Source organism: Rhodnius prolixus, unplaced genomic scaffold (genome assembly GCF_049639745.1).
Source record: "Rhodnius prolixus isolate KJV_2025 unplaced genomic scaffold, Rpr scaffold_8, whole genome shotgun sequence".
In the NCBI taxonomy this organism is placed as follows: domain Eukaryota; kingdom Metazoa; phylum Arthropoda; class Insecta; order Hemiptera; family Reduviidae; genus Rhodnius; species Rhodnius prolixus.
In genome coordinates this window covers 37,875,700-37,889,297 of record NW_027411593.1, presented here as the reverse complement: position 1 = coordinate 37,889,297, position 13,598 = coordinate 37,875,700, and the positions used below count along the sequence as shown (strand labels likewise).

At 31.2% G+C, this 13,598-nt stretch overlaps 1 protein-coding gene across 5 annotated transcripts in view; it reads left to right on the top strand.

Annotated features, from left to right (window-relative positions):
* The window catches only part of LOC141451422 (uncharacterized), a 395,982-nt gene that overhangs the window by 380,383 nt on the left and 2,001 nt on the right, over window positions 1-13,598 (top strand). For all 5 annotated transcript variants that reach the window (XM_074122794.1, XM_074122795.1, XM_074122793.1 and 2 more), the window contains 2 exons: window positions 6,074-6,302; window positions 8,662-13,197. In XM_074122794.1, the coding sequence (XP_073978895.1) occupies window positions 6,074-6,302; window positions 8,662-8,832 (400 nt within the window). In that variant the 3' untranslated portion in view covers window positions 8,833-13,197. The remainder of the gene's footprint in view (window positions 1-6,073; window positions 6,303-8,661; window positions 13,198-13,598) is intronic.

Below are 13,598 nucleotides of genomic sequence, written 5' to 3'. Positions count from 1 at the left end.
AGCAATCTTGAAGGGTTAGTTTGATTTTGCAGTTATTTTACACTCGGCATCACAGCAAGGTTTCTTTGATATTAGCTAATGTTGAGATTGGTTCCCAATTAGATATCACAACTTTAAAAAAAAGAACTATTGCATCATATTTCAAATAAAAACTCCTTTAATAATTAAGATTGCGTGAAGTAAACATCTGAATAATAACGAATAATATTAAATTCAGGACTTGACGGTTAAAAATCTTCTTTTTTTTATTTGCGTAAAGAAGTTATCAATTAAAAGAACTAAATTTAGTCATATTTGTTACTAGTCATAAAAATTAAGCATAACTGTGAAGCAGTATTTGTTCTAGATGTTACGTCAGAAAGGATTTCGGCAAGGGTGGGTGGTTCATTGATTTTTCTCACTATTACGTATATTATAATTTCGACGTCACAATGTCCCAATTTTAAAGGAATATTTCCTTCTTTTAATAGAATATTCTTCCAGAGTAAACATTCATTTTCATCTAGCTGAAAATATCCTCTTCCTTAAATATCCTTTTAAAAGAAAATACTTGGCTTTAGTGGCCCCAAAAAAACCTAAATATATGTAAATAGGGTTCTTTAAAAAAAGAGTTGGTGAGGGATGCGGAGAAAACTTCCCCTGTTTATCTTGTGATATATATATATACATGTATTTTTTTACTACAATTTAGTGGTAAAACACCAAGGCCTAAGTAATAGTTCTTAGTGTAGATAACAAAATTATTATCAAAATTAACAGTAAACTGATTTAAATAGTCGTAGTTTTTATAGTGTTAGTAATAGTTGCGAAATACCTCCTTTATATTCTTGCATGAGCTCCTGTAACATTATGTTCTACTGATACAAAAATTGTATTTTGTCGTACTTTTTAAATCGTTTAAATGTTTTAAATTCTTTAAATTAGTTTGGATTTTATTATTATTAATAGTTTCTATTATTATAATTATTTATTCGCTCTAAAAAAAAATTATATACGAGTATTTGACCTTAAATAATAAAATATATTTTTTCTTGTACATATTTCATTGCTTTATTTCCAATTTGAGGAAGAATTTTATGGCTGGGAAATTTGTTAAATTTTCGGAGAATCATTGGGAGAAAGTGCTCATTGTTCGATTATAAAGAAAAGGGAACTCTGTTGTGAGATCTGTGCTAGTTTGAGCTGCAAGTTTTCTGCTAAGTCGAGCTCCTAGACCACCTAGCTGTCTGTTTTCTTTATTTATTTTTAAACATTTCCTTTTATTGTCTCTGTTGTACGGGGATAATTATTCTTCTTTCATCTAAATGGACCATTTGGTGCAGCATATTATATTTAACGTTCTGCGATAAAAAAAAAACAAAAAAAAACATCGAGCTCATGTCAATATATTGAACGTCCAGTTTTCTTTAAATATAATTTTACTGAAAAGAGATTTTTCCGTTTCTACCAGTTTCCTACGCCAAGAAACCCGAATGAATTCTCTTTTGAAACATTGTTACACTAATTATGAACAGGTTTCGAAACATAATTCAAAAGAGATTTCTCAAAATATAGAAGAAAAAAATTACATTTGTTTCACTCCACAAATAACCTTTTCGTTATTGGTTGGTATAGTTTGTTTATACAGTTTTATTTTGAAGGTACGTGAGATTGACGCCGAAATAAAAACAGAATTCGAGGTCTAGAAATCTAGAATTAAACGGTTGTTTGATGGTTCGTCTATTTCTAAATAAAAACTAAAAGATAGGCCTAGATAATCGAATCACACTTGTTGAATACGATTGAGCATGTATTCACTGATAAAATTGTTTTGGACTAAAAAACAAGGCCCCCTTGTATTCTAAATTTTTTTACGTGTCTCATATTAAATATTTTATTTAGTATTAATTTAATAATGGGATAGAATTTCTACAATTCTCTAGGTTTTCTACCAAATTCCTACATTAATAATAGGTAATCATTGTGACTCAGTTTTGAAACTGTTTTTTTGAATTAGAAAGAAATAATTGAAATTAAAACGGAAACGAAAAATAACTGGACGCTTCAAATTTAAATTGTATTTAGAATGGATCCCACCAAGTTCCGAAATTCGCCTATAACTTAGCTATCAAAATGTTTCAGTCGGAAATAGCTACGAGGGTCGTTTGAAAAGTCCTTGCAAAAATAAAAACTACTTAATTTTTTGGGGTAAACCTTTTTTATTTTTCAACATAGTCTCCTTTTAGGCTTATACACTTCGTCCAACGCTGCTCTAGTTTGTTGATCCCTTCCGAATAATAGGATTTGTCCAAGTCTGAAAAATAGCCATTCGTTTCTGCAATCACCTCCTCGTTTGAATAAAATCTTTTTCCCGCCAGCCATTTCTTCATATTGGGGAACAAATAGTAGTCCGAGGGAGCCAAGTCTGGAGAATAGGGGGGATGTGAAACGAGTTGGAACCCTATTTCCATTAATTTTGCGACCACAACTGCTGAGGTGTGAGCTGGTGCGTTGTCGTGATGGAAAAGGACTTTTTTGTGGGCCAATCGTGGGCGTTTTTCTTGCAGCTCGGTTTTCAAACGGTCCAATAACGATGAATAATATGCACCTGTAATAGTTTTACCCTTTTCCAGATAGTCGATGAGGATTATTCCTTGCGAATCCCAAAAGACAGTCGCCATAATCTTTCCGGCCGAAGGAACGGTCTTCGCCTTTTTTGGCGCAGATTCCCCCTTGGTAACCCATTGTTTAGATTGTTCTTTGGTATCAGGAGTGTAGTGATGTATCCATGTTTCATCCACAGTGACGAAACGACGCTTAAAGTCCTGCGGATTCTTCTGGAACAGCTGCAACCGTCCTTGCAACACTTCACACGATTTCGTTTTTGGTCAAGCGTGAGCAATCGCGGCACCCATCTTGCGGATAGCTTTGTCATGTCCAAATGTTGATGCAAAATATTATGTACCGTTCATTCGAGATGCCCACAGCACTAGCAATCTCACGCACCTTCACTCTTCTGTCATCCATCACCATATCATGGATTTTATCAATGATTTCTGGAGTAGTAACCTCAACAGGGCGTCCAGAACGTTCAGCGTCACTTGTGCCCATATGGCCACTCCGAAAATTTTGAAACCACTTATAAACTGTTCTAATCGAAGGTGCAGAGTCACAATAATGTTTATCAAGCTTCTCTTTAGTCTCCTGAGGCGTTTTGCCTTTCGTAAAGTAGTGTTTAATCAACACACGAAATACTTTTTCGTCCATTTTTTGAAAATCACTCGACTTCCTCGATTCAAACGAATGCCAAACACAAAGAAATAGACCGATCTGGCTGAAACTTGGTGTGTGTTCTTCCAAGAGATGCTTCTAACTAAACATAACCTCGATACGCGCCAGTGGTGCTATCTCTCTGACTTTGCACGGACTTTTCAAACGACCCTCGTATTTACAAAGGCGACTGTTTATTTTTTTAATTTTTTTGAGCACGAAAATGATTCCAACGATTCCTTAAAGCATCTATTTTCGGTGGCAACTAAAATATCGAATCCGAATTGGATTCAATTGGACCAACTTTCTGTTGAACGGAAATAAGTAAAAATCAATTAATATACAATAAGTAAAACATAAAATTTCATTTTATAATTCGTTATAATATACGTAATTTATTTACACAAATAATAATAATGATTAAATCTTTATAGCAGTTTTCATCACAAATCTTGGACAATATCTCATTGTGACGTCAAACGTACGGTGTACAATTACCGCTGCAGCAGCTATCGTTTAGATAACGATTTCATTTAGTTTGGGGTGGTAGATATGTAGCTTTATAAGCCCCAAAATGAGAGAACAGTTCCAGTGTGTAGAGATTTGACTGTAATCATGTTGAACTGTTCAGCAGATTTCCAAACCAATGATGCTACTTATTTACTGTTTTTAAAATTCTTAATGGTAGAACTAAATGGAAGTCAAATGTAAGTTTAGTTTTTATAATTTTTACCTTTTTTAAAAAAAAAATCTTTAGCGATGAATAGTTAGTTGATAGTTAGTTATATTTATTTTATTAGAGTTCACGAAAACACTATTGCTTATCACTCTCTGTAAAGTAATATAATGCGAGTTTAGTATTGTTTACAAAATAGCTGTTTATTGTTTAGAGTGCTTGTAAAATATTAAAGGTTACCTATAGTGAAACAAAAACGTACAGACTGTGTTTTGGTTGGGTAACTAGTCACCTCTCCTTCTGTTACCAATTTGATTTCAAACCATATTTAAATATAAATTCTATTATTACTTTATAAAATGATCATTCATTATTTGGAAATATGGGCGTTGTAGTTCATCTTAACTGGCTAGAAGGTGTATAGGTACTTTAGAGTAAAAATAAATCTCTTTTTTATCGAATTCACTGCAATGAGAATAAAAGATGTTTAATGTTGGAGCTATCTGGGTGCAAAAGCTTTAAAAGAAATTAATATCCGCTCAATAAAACGCTTTATAAATGGTTATAAAATTTACATCGGAAATAATAAATCAGTAAATAAATGTAGATATTAAAGGTTAGATTGAATACACACAAAACTAAGCAAGTCGAGGTTGTTTTTTCTTTAAATCATTTATTTAGTTTACAATATCTTACCTACACACATGAGCAGCAAAAAATATTTTCAATAAACGTAGTAGTAGTGTTCATTATAATGAGTAACTTTTACAATAAAATAAAAAGTTTACTTATTCCATTTCCGCTTTGTTTGTTTTTGTTTTTGAAGTTCTAATGAATTTGTTCAAAATTGGTGTGTCCCAATTGGGTACAGCTAGAGGATCTTACTTATTTGAATCATATAAGGGCCCTTTTTATTTAAGGGGTAAATTTAGAGGCAAGATTTCACTCTAAAGGGCTTCAAGGTAGGGCTTTTTTTTTGTGTCTTCTTCTTAAGGAGCCTGGAGAAGATAAACTCGCCTCTAATGTGCCCAGAGTCGGTATACTGTACGGTTCTAACATTTCTGTAATGTGTGATTACCAAACTTTGCAGTTGGATGGTTATCAGAAATGGTGCTGCACAGAACGAGTAGTAGTAATTATGTAATGGGGAAACATTTTATGCCAAAAAAAAAGAAAAATGGTTTTCCTTAAACTGGGATTTTCAAAAAGGAAAGCATGATGCTATATTTCCACCTCATTTTGATGCTAAAAATAGTCAAATAGAATTAAATAGAAAACAGTAATTTCTATGGAATCGCTTATTGTTCATGGGAAAACCACCTTTGCGAATTGTAATTTGTGTGTAAAAACGACAGAGAGTGGGGGCGCGTTTTTTTTTTTTTACCTATTTAACCGTCCAGGGTTGCCCCCCTCCCCTCCTCTAAGCGGTTGTTAGTACATCTATGTTGGTGAAATACGTTAAGACAGACACACCGGGTTGAAGTGGGGGCGCTATAATCATGTAGTGGGGATAGTATGGCTAGTCTATATAAGAGCATCCCTACCTCTAGGTGAACCTCAATTGTTAACTAGTCCGTGTTATACTTCAAATGGTGGTATTGAGACGGAGTCATAAGGCTCATATCTTGTTCACTCTCTACGCGCACAACTGGATATTCGCAGTTTGTTCTTAAAAAACTAGAATTGTGTCTACTATTATACAGAGTTCCAAGTGTTGTGTGCTGTGAAAATTTTTTTTTTTTGGAAAAAAAATTAAACTTTATTAATTTTTCCAAAAGAAGAAAACTCTACATAGTGTTCGCGTTTGTTTTGTGATGAGTAGAGAGTGAACTGAACTTAAGTCTGTGATATAAAAAAACCAAAGAAACGAATAAAACAAGTCGCTTCGTCTTTATTTATTTAGTCTATAAAAAGAAGGGTAAAAACTATTTGTTTTAGTGCAAACTTTAGTCTTTAAAAAGTAAAAAAAAAAAAGATGTCTACCAAAAGTGTCAGCTTTGGCGGTGTGATAACTTATCCAAATAACAATAATAATATAACAAAAAAAGATGAGAAAACAAACAGTTTTCGTAGTCGTTTCAATTGTGGAGTCCTTAGAAGTTCCTTGAAGATAAATGGATCACTAATCTCTGTACGATTGGTTTCCAGTAAGCTGAGGAAACGTGAAGACAGTACAGTGGTATCCAACAATAATAATTCCAACATAAACCATAATAATACAGAAATAAGATCTGTGGCCGCTACCATAACCACGACTGTACCGCCGCAACAACAACCAGCTGTACAGCCACAACAGATGGAACCGCCGCCATTTCTTTGGAGGTACTCAGACTATTCAAACTCCTCACAGTTGAGCATCGCCACCAATAACGATCAGGTGAGTCTCAAGTCAACTTAATAATTTATAAAAAAACAATAAACCAAGCATGCGTAACAAGGACAAATTAAAATTTAAAAAGGAATTTCAGTTAATTTTATTGATCATAAGTTTGTTCTGAATCCAATTTACTTGAGAACTCTTTAAGATTAAAAATCATCCAAAATTTTGCAAAATATATATTCAGAGTATCATAATCTCGTTTGGAGTAACTAATTTCAATTTCTCTTGTCATTGTTATCATTATTTTTGCATCGTAAATAAAGATTTTGGATTCCCTGTGCTGAAAAATAAAATAAATCACTCTGAGTTTGTATGAATCAATCTAATAATCAATCAGAAAGCTTGAATATATATATTGTTTATATTCAAGCATAGATTCCCAACTACTGGTTTTCGATCAAAGTACATCAACCAGTTCAGCCACATTTACTTGCTCAGATATTTCTTAAAATTCTCTAAACAATGATTACTCTTGCAATTGATGTTTACCCATTTTATTATTTCTGGATAATATTAAAGTAAACTAAAGTTTAGTTGAGATTTTATAGGTTAGAACTATTAATAATTCATTTCAAAGTATTTTGTGTTTTCAAGAGCAGACTTTTTAAAAAAGAAATATGTATGTTTTAAGGTCAAAATAACATTAGTTAAATCAATGCTTGGTTTATATGATAAACTTTTGTTTTTATGTTTGGTGGAATATTTAAATTATACGGTAGTTCTATTTTTTTTTAAATCATTCATAAATTTTAGTAGCATACTAATTTGGCCTTTTTCATTGATAATTTTTAACTAAAAAAATTAATTTGTGTTAATTCAAATCAAACAAAACCTAGAATGAACCTGTAGGATGTAACAAAGGTTTCCCCACTGTAACTAAAATTGCTTGTTTATAAAGAAAAAGTGCCCCAAATTAACTGTATATGTAGGTCACCTTTATTTGGTTAGATAGTTTGAATAAACCTGTATTTTCACCCATAATAATATTAGTAGTACATAAAAGATAAAAACCGTTAAGATATTATAAACTGAGTTCTCACGATAGAACTATTCTTTTCTAATCTACTTTATGTGCGTTGCCCTTGAAATCTTGAAGCTGTGTGAGGGTAACTGTATAGTGAAGTATTAGAAGGGCTGCTGAATGATCTGTAAAGGACGAAGGGGTGGGGTACCTTTTGATTTCTAAAGGAGAACGTTTAGTACTGTTCCCTTTGTTTGTAATTTTGCTTTTTCGTTATTTCAAGGTTTAACTTTTGTGAAATGAGATTTTTAGTTTAATTATAAAATATTTGTGGGTAAAAAATTGAATAATTAGTTGATTGTTTTTTAAATGCTATGTAAGAGATTATAGACTCTCCTGGATTGAAGCTTAGTAGAAGTTTTCTACCCCATGAAGCGGGACTGACAATCATTCCAGGACCTTTTAAAATCTATAGCCACCATACTTGAATACCTCTGGTCACAATGGATGGGCGAGTTTGGTGAGTTGAGGTCAGGTACATAAAAAACATTGGCCTAAGTGCCCCCAACATTCATTTAAATATGAATGTATGGAATGGGTCTGTCAAATCCCTTAAAAGAGATTTCAAAAATAGTTGGATGTAAATGGTCTAGGTTGGCAATGAATCTGGGCTCGTTCCAAGCTACTGGATATCTACCATCTGCACATTGATCAAACCCTTTTATTTGGGGAAACTACTGGGATAAGGATGCAGCACTGGGTGATTCCCTATCCCTAGTCAGAGAACTGAACTCCCCTTGCAGAAATAGAAACCATTCTTCTTCTTTGCCGAACTGTCCCATCAAGTTCAGTCTAGTCACAATTAAATTTCTTATTTTATTTTTATTCGTTCGGAGTCTCACCTTAAACTTTTTGTGTTGGAACGTAAAGAACAATAAAATATGATCTTATTTCTTAACGCCGTACCTCCAAGTATAATATTCAAGGTGCAAATTTAACTAGGTATAAAAAAAAATAGCGAGAATGAATCATCTGCTACCTTCATTCATGTTAATAAGAGGGCGGAAGTTTTTTTTAATTTTGTTTTGGCCTCAAACAGCTTTTCACGGTCTGCGAACATTTCAAGTTCATAGTAGAAGGAAGGCGGGCGAGGGGGGGAAAAAAGGGGCAACTAGCCAAAAACTGTATGCAATTTTACTATATGTTACTATAAAGTGGGTCATTCATAACTACCAACAGCAAATATCCCTATCCTTTTGGTTGAACCTACAAAAATGTTGGATAAAGATCCCATTAGGGTTTTGTTTGAATATAAAAGAAATGGGTACACCATCGTTCACCTCTGTAACAACTGTGTATACTAATCTCTGCCATTTTTCTTTTTTGTTATCATAGACGAGGCTGGTACATACAAATCTACCTTGTGAGGAGACCACAGAGTGTAAAGGTTTCCGAAAGAATCTGCGTGGAAAGTGGAGACGTTTAGTGAAGAAGAAACCACAACAAGAGGTCTATACAATACCGGCCGAAATAAGGGATCAATTGAAACAGATTTACGTTTACTGACGATCGTAATTTCTCCTAATTGTATAAATTGTTTTTTTTCTTTTTTCTTTTATATATATGAATGAATAAGAAAAAGAAATTAAAAACAAATTGTGATATGAAAAAGTAAACACTACTTTTTTAAAACTTATTTGATTTTAAATTTAGAAAAAGATGTAATTGGCTTTTCACAAAGTATTTTTTTCTCTCTCTCTCGAAGTAAATTGTGACGTAAGAGGTAATTTTTCTTTTTTTCTTTTAAAAAAAAAAATCATTCCTCAAGAAAACAAAAAAAATCTTTATTCATAAATTTTGTGTAATTAAATGTTAGGACAGGTACCTTAAAGTAAAATTATAAGGTTTACGACATCAATTTGTTGTTGAATTGTGAAATGGATTAAACATATAAGAAAGAGATTAATATTTAAAATTAAAAAAAAATTATATTTTGTAAATAAATTGAGTAGTCCAAAATTTTTTTAGTGAATACTTAAGTTTAAGCTTTTAATTATTAATTAAAAAAAAATAAATTTTACTTTTTGTACAAATGAAACTGATTATTTTTCACCTTTTAACTGAAAAAATTAAATTAACATTTTAAGAAAAGTTTCATCCAGTATTTTTATAATTAATACTTATATAAACAAAAAATATCTTTTGAAAATTTTTAGTAGAAAACATATTTTTCCATAATAATAATAAATACTCAAACAAAAAAATTTATATATTAAAGAAATATTGAAACTTATTTCTTTAATTTGTTCTTGAAATGGAAAAAGAGAAAGTAAGAAGGATTCCTGTGATATTGTGATCGTGTTTTTCTCCTAAGCCTAAAATTGAAAGAAATAATAATAACCTTCAATCGCAGAATATAATTGGTCCAAAATGAGGAACACAGGGATTATTTAGTAAGAAATTTTTTTGACTCATATTGAGTTTTATTCTTAGAGCGAGCGAAAGATAAATGGATAGTGCTAAAAGAATTTAAGTTATGTATTTGTTGTAAGTAAAAGATTCTCCACTACTTCGTTGTTTCTTTTTTTTATCAATTGGTTTTTTGGCGTATAAATATCTTTTCCATCCATGTTTATCGTAAAAAAAATGCAAAATAGATTGTGTCATTTAAATAATTTTTAAAAACAAAACAAATTAGTTGTTTTACTAAATAGTTTAATTATTAACTTTAATTTTTTCTTTCTCAATGATATATGGTATTGAATCAAACAAAGAATACCACAGGAAAATATTTTTTTGTATTCTGGTTCTAATTTTTTTGTATTATTGGAGGTTGCCAGCTCTTCGGGTGTTCTTCGGAACTTTGTCTTAGTTTAGTTTATGGCTCGTCTTCTCCAAATCGGGTGGAGTTGAGGAATTTCCTGATAACAGGAGTCCTATAATAAGAAGCTATAAGGCAGCTTAGAGTTTCCGTTAAACAGTTGAGCCCTAAGCTATGCAATTTCAGTACTCGTGTGTCAGCATCTCAAGTCATCTGATGGGTTTTTATTGTCTGGCCTCTTCAGAGTTGCAGAACTGGATGAGGGATCCCTAAGTCGAGATTTATGCAACGCTCTAAGAAGATTTAATTTTTCAAACTGCACAGTTTACAATTTATTGAAAAGCGAGTATATTGATGTGATTATATTATCTCAGTAGTTTGAATACAGTAGTAAGCTTTACTTCTAAACATTTATTCCATAGTCTTCTTATGTTTATCATTTCCACGTCCAACATTTACATAACTAACATCCACTCCAGTTGGTAGTCATATTCTAGGGTTAAAGAAAGCCCTAGCATCTGTTCAGAGTTGGCGACCCTATTCCATTAAAAATTAACCCCACAAAAAAATAGACAGCATACTGAAACATGGTTTTACTTATAAACATCTTCAAGTTTATAACTAATTAATGTAAAACAAAGTTTTATTAATTTAATTAAAAAATATATAATATATATATTATATATTAAAGTATTTCTACTAATATTTTCTAATAATAAAAGAAATATATTACTTTGGTTTGTTAAAACTTGAAGTATACTTGAATACAATTTTCTCTTTCAGTTTTGTTAAAAATATCTTGGAACCAGAATATTATGTTGAAAAAGAAGGGGATGAGGGAAAAATGCACTTATGTAAAATAACTATTTAAAAAAAAATAACATCAGAGCACAAGAAATCATTGATTACTACTTTGTGTCATGATTAATTTGATTAGGTTCTTTTTTTGTTAATGAAAATATTTTTTTAAACTTAGAAAATATGTTGTTCTGATAATTTGCTCATTGGTTAAGACTTCTTTTAGCTGCATTCCGAAATTTAACCTGAAAGATCGGCTCTCTCAGTTGTCAGTTTTGTGCAGAGAATGTGATCGTCCAGATTCAATTGTAAACAATGTGCAATGTAAACAGTGGGTGAGTTTGGTTGTGAGTTTACTAACACTTGTTAGCTATAAATCGTTATTTGTGCAAGCATTTATATTCTTTTATCTAAAGAGGAATCCTGTGTAATTAAGTTATTAAGCAGGGGTACCCACACATGGATACAATCTAAAACCTTGCTTAGTCCATTTAAATCTGTAACGTTTTCGTTCAAAGAAATTGTAACTCAGGTAATTGCACAAAGATTTTAGATTAACAATTGCTATCTAGATATTCTAATATTGTCTGGCAATAGTAGAGAAAGCAATTAAGGTGGATATAAAGCGTATTTTAACTGTCCGACCACAACCTCTAATAGCAACAAACCATGCAATACCAGCGCCATTACAACACAGTGGCATTCACAACCGATCATCTTTTGCTGCAGTCCATCTGGGTTAACAAAAAAAAAAACTCCCATCTCATGCTGTAACTTTGATGAGTTAGAAATTGCCACCAATCCCAATTAGTTGCACATTAAACTGTAAGGCTATCATATTCTCTAAGAAACAAATCGCCCAAGAAATACAGTACATTCTAATTTTTTTTTTTATATATTAAATATATATTTATAATTGCATTTAAATAATTTCACAATTGAATACATTCAAAAGTAAAGAGAGTCTTAACTGAGCATAAGGCACAAAGAAACAGGAAAGAAAAAATAACACTAGTCAATTTTATTGCCAACATATAAATATCTCAACATGTATCAACAATTGAGAAACAAAATTAATGTAGAAATCAAATATTAATTGCATTTTTAATTTGTTTTGCTTTCTAAAGTTACGATCAGTATTTTTAAGTTCTAAAAATTATTGGTTCAAATTTATTGCTATTTGGAAAAGGAAAAAATAAATGATACTAAATAACGATTGTTAATAAAATTACTTTGTGTATTATAAATTGTGAAATAAGTTTTTTTTTGGTTATACGCTGTCTAATTAAGTAAATTTGTAAAATAAAGTAAATTGAATGAAAGAAATTTAAAAACTGGCATGTATGTTATGTATATTTATTTATTTTTAAATATATGTACTATAATCTTTTAATTTTTAGGTGAGGAAGTTGAAAAATACAAAACTTTTGTGATTGTGATGAATAAAACAATTTTTTTTTGTTCAAATTACTGTATTCCCACGAATTTTATTTATTTTTGCTGCCTTAAAAGAGTTATTAATTTAAGGTCACCAGCTAAACTGACTGAAGAGTGAAATGGTTCAAATTTATTAAAAATAAATGGAATAAATCTCTCCAAAGGAGGTTCAGACTAATTTTCAAGATAAGGAGTATATAACTTAGTAATGATATGGAGAAAATCTTTAAAAAAAATGTAATTTATAATTCTAAGAAAAAATGAGAAAGACAAACTACAGTTTGAGTGCATAAGATAGGTATTTAATTTGCAGATTCCTCAATAAATAAAGCAAAACTTTTGCTAAACCAAAAAATGTCTCCATTGAGTGGGGCCATCCACTTTAATTTTTAAGTCTTTGCTAGCACTTTGTTCACCACAATTATTTCTGCTCTTTAATAATATTTTCTAGTTTATTTTAAGGTATTAATTCACTCATTCTAAGCATGTGTGTACATGTATATATAAGAGCTTGAATTACTTAAGCAGTGCAGGTTAAGTATCGTTATCAGTTGTAGCCTCCCAGAACTGTACCGACCCTAAACTAAGCCGTCTTGTTCCAATATATTTTCTCATGTTTCTGTTAAATTGATTTGATCAATGATAATCTGTAACAAGTTTACTGAGCACTTGTTATAATGCATCTGAATAGAACGGGGTGTTTTTCAAATTTTTGAGCTATCAAGTTTCTACCAACCATCAATAATGTATTGAAAAAGCTGATATTTATTCTTCACTAAGATTGTTTTAAAACCGCAAATTCTTACTAGAAAATTCAGCGAACTCAATACATAAATGGATATCCATCACGAATGAGCTAGACACTTGGAAAACAGGTAAATGAAAATAGTTTTATCCATTTGCTTTTCACTCCCTCAGCCTTGTTCTTTTCTTTCTTGTCAAACCACATTCTGAACGATTTCCATTTATGTGGAATAACCGTTATATCACGGTAATTGATTGAAGCAACTAGAAGAAATAGGTTTACATGTTTCTGGAAGAACTGATAATCATTAAACTAAAACTATCTTGAAAATGATGCATTGTTCGAATCATCGGTCTATATTCTTTAAATTCATTCTGTAAGTTTGATTTTGTCGAACAGAATTTATTGAACAACAAAAGTAGATAGTGGAATTGAATGAACGTACGAGGCACTGATATTTAAAAGGTGAACTGTTGGAAGAATTCTATAAATTTTTAAAGAAATTTTCCAACTTAATCGCGTTAATTTACA